The sequence below is a fragment of the Triticum urartu genome, chromosome 3 (genome assembly GCF_003073215.2).
Source record: "Triticum urartu cultivar G1812 chromosome 3, Tu2.1, whole genome shotgun sequence".
Classification (NCBI taxonomy): Eukaryota; Viridiplantae; Streptophyta; class Magnoliopsida; order Poales; family Poaceae; genus Triticum; species Triticum urartu.
Genome location: NC_053024.1, coordinates 592,400,294 through 592,417,900, shown reverse-complemented (window position 1 = coordinate 592,417,900; position 17,607 = coordinate 592,400,294). Strand labels below are relative to the sequence as shown.

The following is a 17,607-nucleotide window of genomic DNA, read 5'->3' as shown; positions in this document are numbered from 1 at the left end:
GCCAACGCCTCGCACACATGCGCGTACGTGTACGAGAGAAACGCGCATCGCTCGGCCCCCGACCTCCCACCGTAACCGGGAACTCCCTGAAATTTTCCTCCCCCTCGCTTCTACCACGGTTTTTTCCGTCATGAACGGCCCAAAGAATGTCATGCAGCTGCGTCTCCGGCCCGCTCAGGACGAAAAGCCCATTTTCTGTCATGATTTTTTATCATAGAAGTAGGAGCCCATCACATCTATGATGATATCGGGTTTTGTCACAATTATTGTCATAGAAGTGTCATATGTATGACAGAAAAAAATTCATTCGGCCCAAAATGTCACAGATGTGTCTTTTTTTTGTAGTGTTACTAGCACAAGATGGAGATGCAGGTGAATTAGGTTTGGCCGGCCGTTGCTGTCCAATAATTCTAAACGCACGGGCATTTTACAGGGGCTTTATGGAATCTTCTTCTAACCAATCTCTGCGCCCCCTTCCCCCCGAATTTCAGTCGGGGTGGGCCCCTCCACCTGATTTGATCCAATCAAAAGATCCCCAAGTAGGCCTCTCGTTGATCCCCGTACTATCTCTACACGTATATGTAGCATTGTTGGTTGTTGTCTGCCTCTTGGCCGCAGCGCTGGCATACCTTGTCTCTTCCGGTATTACTTCTACGTCATGAGGGCTTCTCTGGTTGCTTTACTGCCTACGGTTACCTTGGTGCCGGTGCAACTCGAATTTGGCTACTAACTGGAGGATCTGGTGATGATCTTGAGCATATTCAAGTTTTTTTGTCCCTACGCTGACTTCGACGGCGATCATCTTTCTGTCCAGGAGCTGGCTTCGGCAGCGATCCATTTTCTGTCCTGCAGTGATGGACGATTCTCTTTGAGGTTCGTGCAGCCCTGCTCTCTGTCTACTCTGCTCCATGCGAGTTAGGGTTTGGATGTACGATTGTTTGGCTCGTTTTGCTGCTCTGGGCCGGGGGCTGATCGGGAATCATGGAACTCATAAGTTGGAATTGTCGTGGCGTGCTCAAGCTCTTGGAGCTCCAAGGGCACGTGGGAGCAAGTGTGATCTTCCTGTCTGAGTCACACTTGAAAAAAAAGGAAAGACAAACGATCTTTGTCACAAGTGTGTTGTGTCATCGGGTGTGGGTCCCTGCGCGGTTGAGTGTGTGGGCTCCCTATGCGTCCGAGCTCTAGCGTGGCGGCGGCTGCTCGGCTAAAACAACTCTATGCTGATGCCTGGCGCATTCGTTGCGGGTGAGTGCCATGGCATCACTCTCATCATCCGGTGCCCAGTGCTCACCGAGTCTCGAGCAATGCGGCAGCGGCAATCCAATCGATGTACTCACAAAACGAGATGTAGGCGTGACTTGTGAAGGCATGGTGGCCTCCACGGCAACTTCCCGGGCCTCGATCTCCACTATCTTGGCGTTCTCATGAGCCCGCGGCCAGCAAACCAAAGCATAGACCCGCGTGGCAGCCTCTCTTCACGCGTGCTCCTCGTCCTCTGCCTTGATGTCCGCCTCTCTCTCGGCGACGTTGTTGCTGCGGGTGGGGAGGCGTGGACTTCGGTGCTGGCCCTGCACTCGCATGGGCATATAATGAAATATTTAAATTTGAACGGCAGAATTCGAATATGCAATTTCGGTAGTGGCACGGACCGACTATTCCCTATACGATTCCTTGGTTCCCCGCACAAATGAACTTTGTTATCCTTGTGAAATGGTTTCGGTGCTGATGGCTGCGTGATACTCCTGCACTATATCCCCCCTCGTGAGGTCTATCTCCTCTCTACTACTACTACTCATAGCCTAATGAAGCTCACATTACGATGATCCAACCCCCACCGTGGGAATAATCAATGTTACAGTCCGTGTTACTCCAAGGCTAGCTTTACCCCCACTCCATTCTGATTTTTTTATTTACTTACGATTCAAGGACGCCGTAGCGGCTCCGGGATCTGACCAATCAATCATCAGCGCGGAGGAACCATCATCGCACAAGTGATTAGCAGCAGCAGGCACTATCCGTAGCTCCCCCGAGAATGGAATGGATGAGTCACAGGCTCACGTGTACTAGGCATCAATACGACTCCACCACCCCTAGTAGTAGTTCACTACGGCACCAGCACTCCAGATAATACGCTTGCCGTGGTACAGGGTCGCCATTATACCGCCAAGATTCTACGCCAACGGCTCCCGATCGACGACCGGCCACTTGCGTTGCGAGTTGCGACGGTACAGCATCGTATCTCGAAGTATTCAAGACGACGGATACATGTGTGGCTACTGAATACCGCAAGTACTCTTGTAGCTATTCAAGACGACCCGTGGGTACATGGATACACAGCAGTAGTAGTGGTGAGTAGCCACTGGCGGTAAAGTTTATGTAGGTCACGAGCACGCGCCGACGGAAACGCATTTTTCACCTCGGCGGCGGGGCAAATTTCGGTGTTTTGACCCCTTAGTTTGAAAATTTTTCAAGATTAGACTATTTTGCTACCGCCAGAGTACATGGTGGTAGGGTCTAACAGGCTACCGTCAGGAACTTTGACGGTAGAAAATATCGCTACCGCCAACCGGGGTGGCGGTAGCCTGCACAACTCTACCGCCAAGGTGCTTGGCGGTAGGCACGAGCACGCACTGTGTTCAATACTTAGAAGGTTTTTGACGGTAGGGCATGCAACCCTACCGTCAGGGACCTTGGCGGTAGGCTGTTATATCCTACCGCCATGGTCCCTGACGGTAGCAAAAAGGTCAGATCTCGAAAAAAATTCAAATTAGAATCAAATTTTGAATAGGTTTCAGAAAAGGGTCAAGACACGAAATTTAGCTGGCGACGAGGATCGAAAAGCGAGTATACAGTGCTGGAGTACTACTGTGCTAGGTTATCAGTAGCAGGCTGGTAGAGTAGCACTGTGGCTCTGTCATTCGAAAGCTTTTCTTTCCGAAAGGTGCAATCGGGGCAGGCAGCGCCGTTGGTGGTAGGTGCAGCGTGCAGGTACGGCCCACGAGAAGGGAAGGAAGAAAAAAAAAGGGGGGGCTCCGGGGCCGTGGGGTAAAGCCGGTCGCGCGCCTGCCCGATCCGCTGGCGTGCTGCATGTGCTGGAGCAGCGTCAACCGAGGCGAAAAAAGGCCATGCCCGCTGGCCGCTCCTCTCCAGGGCAGCCCCTCCACTCCACTCTCCGGCGCGGCGCAGTGCAGTGCGGCCCCCGCCAAGATCCAGGACACCGCACGAAAGGCTGGCGCACAGCACAGGGATAAACAAACAAGGAGCAAACAATTGTAGCAGGTGGCGGACGGATCTCATCTCATTTCATCGCCTCATCATCCCGCTGACACCAACGCTTTTATAACCGTCCCGATCCGCTTGCTCTTTATGGAGCATCATATTGCGCCATCGCGGCAACGCCACGCCTCCGATCCGCCCCGCGGAGCAAGACGGCGAAAAGAAGAGCCAAAGACGGAGCGAAACGGCCGCGGAAAGAGCAGCGCTTTACAGTCTGCACACGAGTTACTATTACGTACTCATCAAAAGCTGGTGAGGAAACAGCCGGGCATAGAAGGCCTTTGCTGGAGGGGATCAGGCGTAATAAACACCCCATTAACACGCGGGGTTAAAACCGAACGAAACGGAGGCGATGGATCCACCTCGAGAAAAGTGACCGTTTGCGTGGGTCGAGCTATCTATTACAGGCGGGCCACGCCTGATACAGGTGTCACGGGGCTTCCCTGACGCGCGGGCCCTGGCGGAGGAAAACGTCGTACGCGCGACGGTTTCTTGTATCGGCTCTGGGTTGGGGTTGTTTGGCCACTGGCGCATGGCACGTCTGCGGCTGGGGGCTGGGCCCACCCGTCACGCGCCGCCTCCTCTCAGTCCTCCACCATAAGAGGCGACAGACAGACACTGGGGGCGCGCGACGCCACGCCGTGACCGTGACCGCGACGGCAACCCGCCAGAGGAGGCAGAAGAGATCAGGACGAGGAGGAGGGGAAGCGAAACGGCTCGCCGCCGTACGCTCCGCCACCAACGGCCTGCTCGCCCGCGCGCCGTGGTCCCGCGGCTGTGTGCGTAGGCCCCACCGGCGGGAATCAATTCTCGGCGGAACGGTGAGCCGCGATAAAAGCGGCGGCGCCTTTCCTTTCCCTCCGAAAGACGGGTGAGGTGAGGTGAGGTGAGCATAGTAAAAGAGGAATAGTATAGCTCGGGGAGGTGGGCTACTTCACCACCCCTTGCCCCTTCCCCCCCTCCCCTTTCCATTTCTTCCACTCCTTTCCGCCCGCCCGCCCGCCCGCAATGCCTCCCCCGGTCTCCGGTTGATCTGACCCGTCGCGCCACCACCCACGACGGGTGGCTTCAGAGGGACGGAGGTGGGCAGCCAGGGCGGGGCTTTCGGCGGTTGCTTGCCTTTGAGGTGAAAGCTCGCGCGCCTCTTTCTCTCCCTCGCCCGATGTGAAAGTCGGATCTCTTGCTTTCTTTTCGGGCGCCGCGCTGCTTGATTGCTTCTTCTTCCTTGTCGCGCTCTTCTGCTCTGGTTAAGTTTGAGGTGCGGCAGAGTAGATTTTTCCGGAGGAGTTGGGCGAGGGTTTATGTGGGGGATTAAATTCAGTCTGTTTCGGTTGGTGTCTGATTCTTGCTGCTATTATTTTCGCTGACCGATTGATGGGGTGTTGAAGGGTAACGCGCGGAAGTAAGTAGGGTATCTCTGCGTCCAAGAGATGCCTTTCTTGCCATATTTTCTACTTTATGACGCACGATTATGTCCTCGCTAGCTAATCGTATCAAATCTCTGCCTGCTATCTGGAGTAGTTCTATGTTTTTCCTAATTGATTCGGTTAAAATAGAATTGTAGGTCCGCTTACATGCCTCGTAGCTCCGCTGTTCGTAGCTGATTTCGTTGCCGATTTTCTGTCAGTAAGCTTTCTTTTCGGTGTCAGAACCTGCTCCCTTTCTTTCAGATTTTTACACAGCCTGCTTCATTAGAGAACGACAGTATCATAACCTTTTGATCTCTGAATATTTTGGTGGAACAACTGTTCTTGTGCCCGATCCACATATGCTATGATTTATAGACTGTATAAACCTTGGATTTTTCTGGCCTTTTTTCCTTCTATCATTTTTTAGATGATTTTTTTCCCTTCTAGCACTAGTGTTCTGAAACTTTTGATCTTTAGGTGAAGAAGGTGCAGAAAGGGGACACCAAATATGGCAAAGAAAGGGAAGTGGTTCAGTGCTGTCAGGAGAGTGTTCAGCTCCTCTGATCCGGAGGGGAAAGAAGCTAAGGTATAAAAAATACTGTACTTTACATGTACAATTGACTTCAATTTTGCATCTGCCCTCATCTTCAGTAGCTTGTCATTTCAACCATTTTGACATTTGGCACCTGTAGACTGAGAAGGCAGACAAGCCTAAATCCCGGAGGAAATGGCCATTTGGCAAGTCAAAGCGCTTTGATCCACCCACCTCGACAGTGTCAGACATCACTCCGGTAGCTCCATCGCCGCTGCCGCTGCCTCTTCCTCCTACGCAGCCTCCTCAGCCACAGCCCGAGGAGATAAAAGATGTCAAGCCAGTCGAAACGGAGAGTGAACAAAACAAGCATGCCTACTCTGTTGCGCTTGCCTCTGCTGTCGCTGCGGAAGCCGCTGCCGTCGCTGCCCAGGCCGCTGCTGAGGTTGTCCGCCTCACAGCAGTCCCCGCGGGCACATCAAGGACACCTGTTTGCTCACAGGAAGAACTCGCCGCTGTCAAGATTCAGACCGCCTTCAGGGGTTACTTGGTAATGAATCTACACTTGCGCGATGTTTATTGCTTGCTGTTGTTATCTATCTATATTAATGTCTGTCCTTGGTAGCAATACAATAGCAACCATATGCTGCGATTGGTTTTGGGTCACTGTCTTCAGTTTTTACTGGCATGCGTAAGATGTCAGCCTGGTATGAATTAATACCCTTTTTAAGATACCTGATTTGGTTGGTAGAGAGAGTTGTTGTCTAATCCATCATTATCATGTCGTTGGTCCAATTTGGAATACAGCCAAGATTGTGCTTTGCTGGTCATTTTCAATCATACTTCTATTTGATGATTTTGATGTTCTTACACAGAAGAATGTGAATGATGATATGACAGCTGAATAAAAAATAATTCAGAATAGCGCGAACCATTATTAGGGTAGAACTCTTAAACTGTACTTCTTGGGATGAAGAGTCATTGTTATGGCGCTGCTAGAAGGAGGGCGCGAGAGGGCCGGCCGGGGGCCTTTTGCCCACGGCCGGGCAAGATGGAAGGGATTTCCTTCTTAATCAGCCTTTTGCCCACGGCCGGGCAAGATGGAAGGGATTTCCTTCTTAATTCTTGCTTGATTAGATTGATACATCTCCTCTCTTTATGTAGAGAGGTTTACTTGACTCCCAAGCAAGGCTTACTTGACCCCTAAGAAAGCGACCCTTATCTCTAATTAACCCTAAGACTAACGGGCTATACCGCCAGCCCAGGCCATTAGGCCCATTACGTACTCTAACACTACACCCCACCTGGACATGCAGCTTCAAACCTAACACCTAAAAACAAGCCTTTTACATCTTGGCTTGTTTTATTACTCTCAACCTGAAATGGACTGGGATGATTTATTTTGGACCTCTTAACAAAAAGTGGATACCATCCGCACGTCGGACGTGCACGTGTACAACCACCTGGATCCCATGGACACCATCTGGACAAAAGCAGTGCATGTGTATGGCCACCTGGAAGTGGTCGCAAGAGCGACCAGCAGAGGCGCCCTCGTGGCGGCCGGCGGCGGAATGCAGTGGTGCTACGCAGTGCGCTCTTGTCGGTGACACCATGCCTTCTCCCCGCCGGACGGCTGTTGGTCGGCACCGCACATAGAAGAGTGGAGGGTTGTCGATGGACAATGGCGAGGAGGGGTGCGCCTCCCCAACCGCCGATGTCGCAGACTTTGAGGGCGTTGTCCGTGGGGAAAACAGCATGCCCAAGATCCCCGACGCAGCGGACGAGATCGAGGTCCTTTGCGCAGCGAAGCGCAACTGGGAGGAGCGGCAGCTGCAGACCACGCAACTCCCGCACACGCCGACGCGCTAGGAGGCCGCGTGCAGCAGCCTGCAGCCTCACCGTCGCCGACACGTGGCGGGTAGTGATCCAAGCTGGAAGCGGTGACGGCGACGGCGGAAGCTTGATCTGCTGGATGGGGACGCCCTGGGGAAGCGGTGATGGCGACGGCGGGAACTTGATCTGGTGGATCGGGACTCCCGTCGGCGCGGTCGATGCGGGGCCGGAGCTGACCGGTGATGGCTGCTGCAGTTGCAGCGGCTGCTGCGGCGGAGCGCCGGGCGCGGCAGAGGTCGCCAGGAGCGGTGGCTGCCACTGCAGCCAGGGTGGGGCGGTGGATGGCAGCTGCTGCAGCGGCCTGATGAGCGCGGCGGAGGCCACCTGGTGCGGCGGCTGCCACGGCAGCCAGGACGGGGCGGTGGTGGCGGTGGATGGCAGTTGCAGCGGCTGCTGCAGCAGCCCGACAAACGCGGCGGAGGCCGCCTGGTGCGGCGGCTGCCAGGGCAGCCAGGACGGGGCGATGGATGGCAGCTGCAGCGGCTGCTGCAGCAGCCCGGCGAGCGCGGCGGGGGCGGCTCGGTGCGGCGGCTGCCACGGCAGCCACGGCGGCGCGGTGGCGGTGATGGGCGGCGCAGCCGGGTGCGGCCCATAGGACCCGGCCAAGAACAAATGGATCTCCTGGACCGCCTGTGTTAGGTCCCGCAGCGCCCCGGACACCTCCGGGGTGAGGACGACGGGGGCGGGCGCGACGGAGGATCCCGGTGCGGGCAGGAGCGGGGCGACGGTCGTGACCGGCAGCGGAAGAGACGGGTTGGGCGGCGGTGAAGACATGATCGAACCGAAGCTAGCTGATACCAAATTGTTATGGCGCTGCTAGAAGGAGGGCGCGAGAGGGCCGGCCGGGGGCCTTTTGCCCACGGCCGGGCAAGATGGAAGGGATTTCCTTCTTAATTCTTGCTTGATTAGATTGATACATCTCCTCTCTTTATGTAGAGAGGTTTACTTGACTCCCAAGTAAGGCTTACTTGACCCCTAAGAAAGCGACCCTTATCTCTAATTAACCCTAAGACTAACGGGCTATACCGCCAGCCCAGGCCATTAGGCCCATTACGTACTCTAACACATATGTTCTGTTTTTGTGTTGCATCTAGTGCTAACTCTTCTTTTTTGCATAGTATAAATTGATTAGGTACTCAATTTGGAAAATATTTGTGTAGGCAAGGAGAGCACTGCGTGCACTCAGAGGACTTGTTAGGCTGAAGTCGCTAGTTGACGGAAATGCCGTCAAACGCCAAACTGCCCACACCTTGCATTGCACACAAACAATGGCAAGAGTTCAAACCCAAATCTACTCTAGAAGGGTGAAGATGGAGGAGGAAAAACAGGCTCTTCAAAGGCAGCTCCAGTTGAAGCACCAAAGGGAACTTGAGAAAATGAAGGTGAGCACCCTTTTTGAAATAGTCCTTGCAAAGCTCTTCATCTTTTCTTTTCCCAAACATATGGTTTTAAAAATAAAGAGACACAACCATGAGACACCCCCTGCAGAGCACAGCACTCGAACGTGGGTGGCGGGATAGGCGCACACCCACATGCGCACCTCTAGCCAACTGGTTGACGGACAGTTCTCCGCTCTATTTACATAAAAAGAAGTTATTAATGATACAGTAAAAACATACTACTCACATTGAAGAAAGAGTAAAAAAAACATACATGTTCTCAAGTAATACCACTAAACTTTTGTTATACGTATTGAGTTATAGTTCTGATGTTACAATCCAACTTTCTTGGCAGATTGATGAAGACTGGGATCATAGCCATCAATCCAAAGAACAGATCGAGGCCAGCTTAATGATGAAACAGGAAGCTGCACTAAGACGAGAAAGAGCACTTGCATATGCATTTTCTCATCAGGCAAGCTGACTTCTTTGGTTTCCCCTGTGTCTTCTACTTCTGTTGTGTGCTCCTTGCTTTTACCTACTGTAATTGTATTGTTCCGCTCAGCATATGTAGTAGTATTTCTCATTATATTGCCAATTCCATGTTTTTTATCTCATGCAGTGGAAGAATTCTGGTCGAACTGTAACACCAACATTCACAGACCAAGGGAATCCTAATTGGGGCTGGAGCTGGATGGAACGCTGGATGTCAGCAAGGCCTTGGGAGAACCGAGTGGTGTCAAACAAGGATAAAGACGGTGCTCTGACAAAGAATCCCAGCACTAACGCTGCTCGAACTTTTGTGCCCCGTGCTCTCTCAATCCAGAGGCCTGCAACACCAAGCAAGTCGAGCCGTCCACCAAGCCGGCAATCACCATCAACCCCGCCATCAAAGAACCCCTCTGTTGCAGGAAAATTCAGACCTTCAAGCCCAAGAGATAGCTGGCTATACAGGGAGGATGACTTGAGGAGCATCACAAGCATACGCTCTGAGCGCCCAAGGAGGCTGAGCACAGGTGGAGGCTCGATCCAGGACGATTCGAGCCTAACAAGCACCCCAGCTCTCCCCAGCTACATGCAGTCCACAAAGTCTGCAAGAGCGAAATCTCGGTACCACATGGTATTCGCCGACAAGTTTGAGGTCCCTGATAGAGCATCTCTGGTCCACTCATCGATAAAGAAGCGCTTATCCTTCCCAGCTGCAGAGAAACCAAATGTCACACCCGCAGATAAGCTGAAGGAAAGAGCGAGGCGCCATTCGGATCCTCCAAAGGTGGATCCTGCCTCCCTGAAGGATGTCAATGTTGCCTGATATGACCCGATGAACGTCAGGCGCTGTCACCCATGATTGCTAGATCGCCATCTTTTCCGTTTTTGTATTCTCTAGTTTAGATTGCTTTCTCTCAAGGTTGAACCCTCCGTGAAACTGTATGATCTGTCCGGGTTGATTTGAGACAATTCTAACTGTTTGCAGACAGAGGTTTTCTCTGTGGATTGTGGTGTGTGGTGCTGCAGAGAAGGAAATGTGAAGCGGTAAAAAAAAGTGAGAGATGATTGGTGTGCGCGTGGCATTCAGTGTACATTATGAGTTTTCTTCGAGAGTATATGTACATTATTGGTTTGGATTCTACTATTATTAGTCACCATGCTTGAAATGTAAGACGTGAAAAATTCCTGACTATTGAGATATGCACGTGTTTTTGATGTACTATATGTTATGCCAACTGAATCACTGTTTCAGGATGATCCTGAGTTGGTGTACTTGGTACATAGAGCAGTTTCAGTTTTTCCCAGTTGGCTTGCACTTGTTATAAAACCTGTATTTTTCTTCTATCAAAGGCTACCACGATTGGCATTCAGGCTGCTGATTCTTTTAACAACATTGTGGTTGGCAGAACAGAAGGGACCTGGGTTCAGTTACCAATCAGGTTGCAACAGGATTATGAAGCGTGATTGCTAACCATATACTGGCTGTAGCTTGTGGTGGGCTGAAAAGGAACGTTTATCTTCTTTCTATCACCAAATTCGCTTTGCATTTGCCTCTGCAACCACTGCTTCTAGGCAATGCCTATTGGCTATCGCATGATGCTTGACTTGTACTCCAACACTTTATCTGGTGGTACTCCCTAAGCACCTGACGTAACGTTTCTTCAAAGGTACCACAACCAACTTCAATAAGAAGAGATATACTAGTGGTATGACTTGGTTGCGGTATGATTCCAAAAAAGCTCTGGTCCTACCGCCGCCCACCGCATGCACAAAAATTATGCAATCAAGAACAATTTTGCTAAGTCTCAGTTGACTGAGAATTCATTATGTCTTTGTCAATGCTATATTCTTTTGATCTTACATGAAGATTTGTACAAAGTTTTTCTTTTCTCTTTTCTTCTTATACACTATGTCACTTGATTGAGACTCCTAATCAAGAACACTAAACAAGTCAACAAAATGAACACTTATATAGTAAGAAAAGAAAGTAAAAAACAAAAACATAAAACATAAAAAAAACAAAAAAAAACGAGCTAGTGACCTCCCCCGTGCTGGCCCGGCCCATTTAGGCAGGCGCCTGGTTGTGCCCAGTTGGACCGGCCCATTCGCAAACTCCTCCAGGCGAGAACTGACTCTATCTCGCGTTGATTTATTGATTAACATTCTAAGGTACAGGCTGGTCCAGGGGAGAGCCCAGCCACACATGACGCCCTATATCTAAGTTACAAGCAAATTTTGTGAGATTGTGCGCTTCCTAATTGAAGCTCCTAAGCTCATGAATAAAAGTACAAGACTGAAAATTGTTTCCCCTATCAACAATTTCCACGTCGATGGCACCGTTTCTTCCTCCAGCGCGATGATGTATGTCATTGATAACATCGAGACAATCTGATGCAATGGTCAAGATTCAGGTCCTTGGCTAAAGCAAGAGCCGGGAGCCATTAGTTAACAAGCGCTCCTTCCGGAGCCTTGCAACGATCAAGTTCACTTGGCGCGCTCTTAGCCATTCGCCACATGTCACGCTCTGGGCGTTTCCTTCGGATTTTATTTTATTTTTCCGCATGCGTTTTCGGCTATTTAAACGATTTTTTTTCTGGTTTTTTCGATGTTTTGGTTTTCCACCGGTCTTCCTTAGCTTTCCGATCAAAAAAATTTAAAAAAAAAAGAATTTGCGCGAAAAATGCGTTTTTTTCTCCTTTCGCGAGAGTCACGGCCGTGCCTCTTGGAAAAGAAAAAAACATGTTTTCTGTTTTTCTCTTTCGCGAGAGTCACGGTTTTGCTTCCGCGAGAGGCACGGTTGTGCTTTCGGCAGAGTCACGGCCGTGCCTCTTGGAAACGAAAAAAAAACGCATTTTCTATTTTTTTTCCTTTCGCGAGAGTCACGGTTTTGCTTGCGTAAGAGGCACGGGTGTGCTTTCGCGGGAGTCACGGTCGTGCCTCCTCGGAAACGAAAGAAAAAAACACGTTCTCTCTTCTTTTTTTTCCTTCCGCGAGAGTCACGATTTTGCTTCCGCGAGAGGCACGGTTGTGATTTCGTGAGAGGCACGAGCGTGCATCTTTCGAAAAGGGAAAAAACCCGTGCTCCTAGTTCAGTTTTTGATTTTTTTCGTGAAAAAAATTTCGTCAAAATCTGTCAACATAGGATCTAGTTTTGAAGATCTCGACGCGAAGAATCCAATGGCGAAAGCGGTTTAAGATTTGGACACACAGTTTGAGAGATAAAATGTTTTGAATAAATGAATCTACGAAAAAAAGGAAAAACTCCCAGGTTGCGACAAGTGGCGCGTTGCATGTGCGCCACATGTCACAATCCGGAAAGTTGAAGTGATCTTTGCAACAAGTACTTATCAACTAGTGATTTCAGCAAGAGCTTCCCTCTAAAGCGGTCATTACCTATGTTTTCAAGGCGTCCAGGCGCTTTAAGGCGCTGGGGGTGCCTCAACGCCTAGGCGCTCAAAGCGCGAGGCGAGGCGATGCCTTAGACACTTATTATTAGGCGCTAGGGGTACTAATATGGCAGCCATGAGTGGACATGTAACTGATTTATACCTTGAATTTCCTGGTTGTTGAGCCCACATAGCATCCATTCCTCCCATCTTGTTTCCCATTTCTGCCTTCCACAATAGAAATCTACATAAAGATGAACATATATCATATATGGTTAAAACTAGACTTAATTAATAGATCACCATTGGTAAAAAACAGAGAGTAAATGACAGAAAAAGTGCAAAACAAGATGACAAACATGAGTGCATTACATATTACATAAACTAGGTCCACAACACAATAAATTAGGTTCACAAGTTCACAACATAAATTAGATTCCAAACAGGCAAACACATGATCATAAGCAAGGCTGGCCACACTCAATTCTCAATAGCCATCATCGAACTCATCCATGATAGCATTTGTGTTGTCTTCGCCATCTTGGTCAGCACTAGTTGGATCTTCATCATCATCGGTCACATCAACATCATCTTGAAGAAAGTCTGAATCATCATACTCTCCATTGGGGATACTTGATTGTTGTTCTTGGTCATCCTCTTCGTCATCTTCATGAAGAAATGTTGGTGACGGAGCAGCCCTTTTGCGCTGCCTTTGGTACTGGACATTAACATTTGAGGCCCCCCTTGCCATGGTGCTAGCTCTAGGAAAGTTGCGACCTTGCAGCGACGAACTTGCACCAACAGCCTCATCAACAAGCTCCCATGAAATGTCATCGGGACACCCTCGAGCACCTTGGGGTGGAGGTATTGTTGGGTCAGCCCACTCATTGCCCCAATCAAAATCCTCAATGACTAGAGGGTCATAGTTATTGCCACCCATCTTCTCATGCCTCTTTTGAAACCTATCCAAGTTCTTCTGGTTGTATGAAACAAAGACATTGTCATTCAAGAGTCGGTGTTGTAACTGGTTCCTTTTCTTGGTATGGATCTACAAATAGCAAATAGAGTGAATAAATAAGTTGTTGAGATTACTTGCTGAAAGCCTGAAACTAACTTTCTCTTGATGAAATAAAGACAAAGAAGTTACTCACATGTTCAAATGCGCTCCAATTCCTCTCACAACCGGATGATGAAGCACAAAGACTAACAGTACGCGTTGCAAACCTTTGTAGCTCAACTGCCCGACCAGCATATGAACGCCACCAATCAACTAAAATGGTAAAATAAACACACACATGCATTAGGAGTTTGTACTTTGTACAGAAAATAACATGCTGAAATTAACTTGCTTGTTGCTGAAATTAACTTTAGTTCACTTACGAGGGTTTTTTCCGACCATGTTATCAATTGCCATCTGATTAGCAAAGGGTCCTCTCTTGTCCTCATAGTCAACGGCTTGTGCATCAATCTTGTTGCGAGTATTGGCATCAAGTACTGTTCGTGCAAGGACATCATTAAAACAACTTCTTAGCTCACCAATTAGGGCATCATCACCACTCTCAACAATAGAGAAGTATTTTCCAGGGTTCAAAAACAAAGCAGCCCCATACAATGGATGATCCATTTGATTCTCCCAACGTTTGTCAACAATGTCAATGATCTTCTTGAGCAAAGCTTGCTTGTTTTGGTGGGGAAAACCTTGATTGATCTTCTCCTTTGCAAACCTCATTAGTGCTGTCATTTCTGGCATGGAAGGAATCTCATCACCATCCGCTACCCTAAGCACTCGAAGTAGTGGACCTGAAGCTCTAAGCAGTCCTCAATTGCATGCCACCAATCTGCTGAAAGCACAATGTCTTGCACATTCAAATCGGCTGCAGTTTTCGCCAATTTGTTTCCGACCCATGCTTGACATGTAAATAGACTCCTCAATGCTTGCTTGTGCTTGACCAAACTCTTAAGAGCAAGAATGGATGTGGCAAAGCGAGTGGCCGCGGGTCTCACAAGATCCAGCCCACCCGTTGCCTTCCTCATTAGACTAAGAATTCTGCCATGCCTATAGATGAAAGTGGTGACTCGTCTACCCCGTGCAATAGGCTTCTTAAATGCCTTTAGCTTCCCTATATCTTCCAACATTAGGTCCAAGCAATGGCATGCACATGGACTCCAATATAGTGTAGGAATCCTTTTCATTAGTATCTTGCCCGCTGCCTTGTAGTTAGCACCATTGTCGGTGACAACTTGGACAACATACTCTTTACCGACATCCTCGATTCTCTTCTCTAGCAAATCTGCTATCATCCGAGCATCTTGGCATTCACTTGATGCATCAACCGACTCCAAGAAGTAAGTGCCCGCCGGGCTGTTTACAAGGAAGTTGATCAAGTGGCGTCCCCTTTTATCAGACCAGCCATCTGACATTAGTGTGCAGCCATATTGCTTCCATGCTACCTCGTGCGTCACCCTCAACTTTTTTGTTTCCTTGACACAATCCCTAAGCAATGGCTCCCGCGGCTCATGAGGAGAAGGAGGCTTGTAACCCGAGCCATATTGACAAGAGGCTTCTATTGCAATCTGGAATTGCCTAGAGCTTGCAACATTGAAAGGAATGCCACACTGGTAGAAAAACAATGCCCACTGCATACTCACATAGTGCCTCTCTTTCGGTGTTTTTGTGCTGGACTCCATGGTGCTTTGAGAGCAACTGGAGCGTCTTTCATCGACAACATCCTTAGGTTTTTTCCTAAGCATGGAAACAATTGACTTGGTTGCAACAGATTGAAACTTTTTGCCTGACATTTTTACCGCAAAGGCTTTCTTGTTCTTCTTGGCTGCTGTCCCTGAACTTGGTCTTGTAGCGAAGCCTTGAACTGCTGCTGCATTAGTGGAGCTTTGAACTGTCCCTGCTGCATCTACCTCCACTACTACATCATCATCATCATCATCTGGCTGTCCTATGTTTCTCCTATTATTTTCCAAATATTCTAACATCTCCCTCCTAAGCTATGTGGTAGCCTTTGGACAACCTGTTGCATCCCCACCAGTGCCAGCAAGATGCTCTTTGTGTCTCTTGATCCCTCCTTTAGTTATCTTGCCACAAAGATTGCACACAACATTATTGATGTTGCCAGGTTTCAACCAATACCCATAATTCCAGCCTGGATCATTTGACCTCCGTGGCCTGCGTTCTGGATCTTCCATTGGATCATAAGCATCACCACCCCCATTAGCTCCTGCATCTGCCATTGTGGGACTGCAAAGTGCAAAGTGCAAACAATTAACAATATAATAGAGGGCACAACCACGGAGAACAAACAGCTACTATTCTAATAATAAGCTAGTATAAAGAAGATCCACTAACCTGCTATTCTAATCAGCTAACAAGGACAATCAGCAACTATTTTAATCACAACTTGCAGCTAACACTACTATAATAGAGGGCAGTGGGCAGAGGGCAGAGGCACAAGCAACACATCTACACATGCATATACTAAACAGAGGGTTTAGAGGCAAGGCAGTGAGGCACAAGCAGCAGCAGCACCATCAGAAAACTTGGGCAGGTGAGGGGAAAAGAGAGGCAGAGAGGAGCCGTACCTTGGGAGAGGGCCACCGTCGGCGGAGGAGCTTGGCCGGAGAGGGGGAGGGCCGGCGGAGATGGATCTTGGCCGGAGAAGGGAAGGGCCTGCGGAGGAGGAGCTTGGCCGGAGAGGGGGAGGCCGGCGGAGGAGCGGATCTGGGCCGACGGCGTGAGAGGAGAGAGCTCCTCTCTCTTTTCCCCTTGTTTTGGAGTCACGGGTGTGTTCCCCCCTCTCTCCTGCCTCTGTTTACCCCCTCTCTCCCGCCCAATTTCTCTTCCCTCCCACCAATTCCTCTTTCTGGCGCGCGCCAGCTGCTGGTTCCCGCTCAACCTGCCCACGCATGTCCAGGGCGTCCAAAATCAACTAAAGCGGCGCCTTATCCGCCTAGGCGACGCCTTGGACGCCTCAACAACACAAGGCGGACGCCTTAGATAGAAAACTAAGGCGACGACGACGCCTTGACGTCCCCGAGCGCTCTGACGCCTAAGAGTCGCCTAGGCGACGCCTTGAAAACATAGGTCATTACCAAACCTTGGGCTTTACACGTCAAAAAAAGAACTTGGGCTTTCTCCAATACTGGTCTCGGGCCCAGCTCAGTAGGTGTCCGCCCCATGCGTGCTGACGTTAGCTAGGAGGAAAGCAGGGCCTTATTCGAAGAATTGGCAACGGGCTCTATACAAGTACTAGTAAGTAGCACATGCTTTGCATGCTTACAATTAGTTCCATACCAATGTTAATTTCAGGACATTTCAAAATTTCATTATTGATTATCAGAATGTTGCAAAATTATCTAGTTTTTGCCCTCTACGACACAATAAAGTAATTCTATAAAGTCATCCATTGATATATCTGAGTTATTGCAATGTGAGAAGAACAATGCTCAGACTATAAATTTTATTTTAAAATGAAAAAATTGAAACATAAACGGGTTTGTATAAATAAGTCTTGACTCTTGACAGACCAATTTTCATATTTTTTTATTCTAGTATATTTTCTCATATACAACAAAAGTATTTTTGCGAGGTACAACAAAAGTTTCTTTTTCTTATTTCCAAACCCCTTCAATATTTTCCAGAAAGAAAATGTTCATCGCTGTGTTCCATGGTTGAGACCATCTCGCTTCTTTTTCTCCATCCAAAACTCTAATCATCCCATCAATATGCATATGCGCTAACCATCATTGAATACTTCTCACGCCATCCCCAAGACTTGCAGCACAACCAACTCTAAGAACTCTCCCAAAAGGCCAAAACATCACCTCGTTCCTTGCCAACATGATTAGTGCGCACGCTGCCACGGACTGCCTGTCCATTCGTATGCTCGGCTCGGCCTGCTACACACACAAATGCACGGCAGTAGCAAAAAGGTGAACTTTCCTAGTCTGTAGATGGTTCTGGAAAACAGCAGAATCTTCATGCCTCTTCACTATACTGCAGATGTATTGTAGTTGGCACTGTAGATGCGAATCCAAGCATTTTGGACCATTCGATGGACTATATCAACGGTTCACATTTATTCCTAGGATTGAGATTCAAAACTTCAAAACTAGTACACTATACAGTAGTATAGATATAGATATAGAGTAGTATAGATATAGATATTTGGAATGATAATTGGATCCCAAGGGATCACTTGCTACATGCACTGCATCCACGAAGTAATAAC

General features: G+C 49.0%; 1 protein-coding gene across 4 annotated transcripts; it reads left to right on the top strand.

The window, feature by feature from the left end:
- The first annotated feature begins 3,969 nt into the window (after positions 1–3,969).
- LOC125545213 (protein IQ-DOMAIN 3-like) lies at positions 3,970–10,119 on the top strand. Of its 4 annotated transcripts, none has more exons than XM_048709101.1 (6): positions 3,970–4,157; positions 5,163–5,271; positions 5,378–5,767; positions 8,271–8,492; positions 8,845–8,964; positions 9,112–10,119. In XM_048709101.1, the coding sequence occupies exons 2-6, from the start codon at positions 5,194–5,196 to the stop codon at positions 9,799–9,801; spliced, it is 1,500 nt and encodes a 499-aa protein (XP_048565058.1). In that variant the 5' UTR covers positions 3,970–4,157; positions 5,163–5,193; the 3' UTR covers positions 9,802–10,119. The 4 variants fall into 4 exon arrangements, with proteins under 4 accessions (XP_048565058.1, XP_048565057.1, XP_048565056.1 ...); XM_048709100.1 differs by lacking the exon at positions 3,970–4,157 and adding an exon at positions 4,193–4,407 and having other exon boundaries at positions 5,165–5,271; XM_048709099.1 differs by lacking the exon at positions 3,970–4,157 and adding an exon at positions 4,194–4,402.
- The last annotated feature ends 7,488 nt before the right edge of the window (positions 10,120–17,607 follow it).

Bases quoted from the DNA above. Each gene is read 5' to 3' on its own strand.
- LOC125545213 (XM_048709101.1), top strand. From the start codon at position 5,194: ATGGCAAAGAAAGGGAAGTGGTTCAGTGCTGTCAGGAGAGTGTTCAGC. The intron at 5,768-8,270 runs GTAATGAATCTA...ATATTTGTGTAG, and splicing joins CCGCCTTCAGGGGTTACTTG to GCAAGGAGAGCACTGCGTGC. The intron at 8,493-8,844 runs GTGAGCACCCTT...CTTTCTTGGCAG, and splicing joins GGGAACTTGAGAAAATGAAG to ATTGATGAAGACTGGGATCA.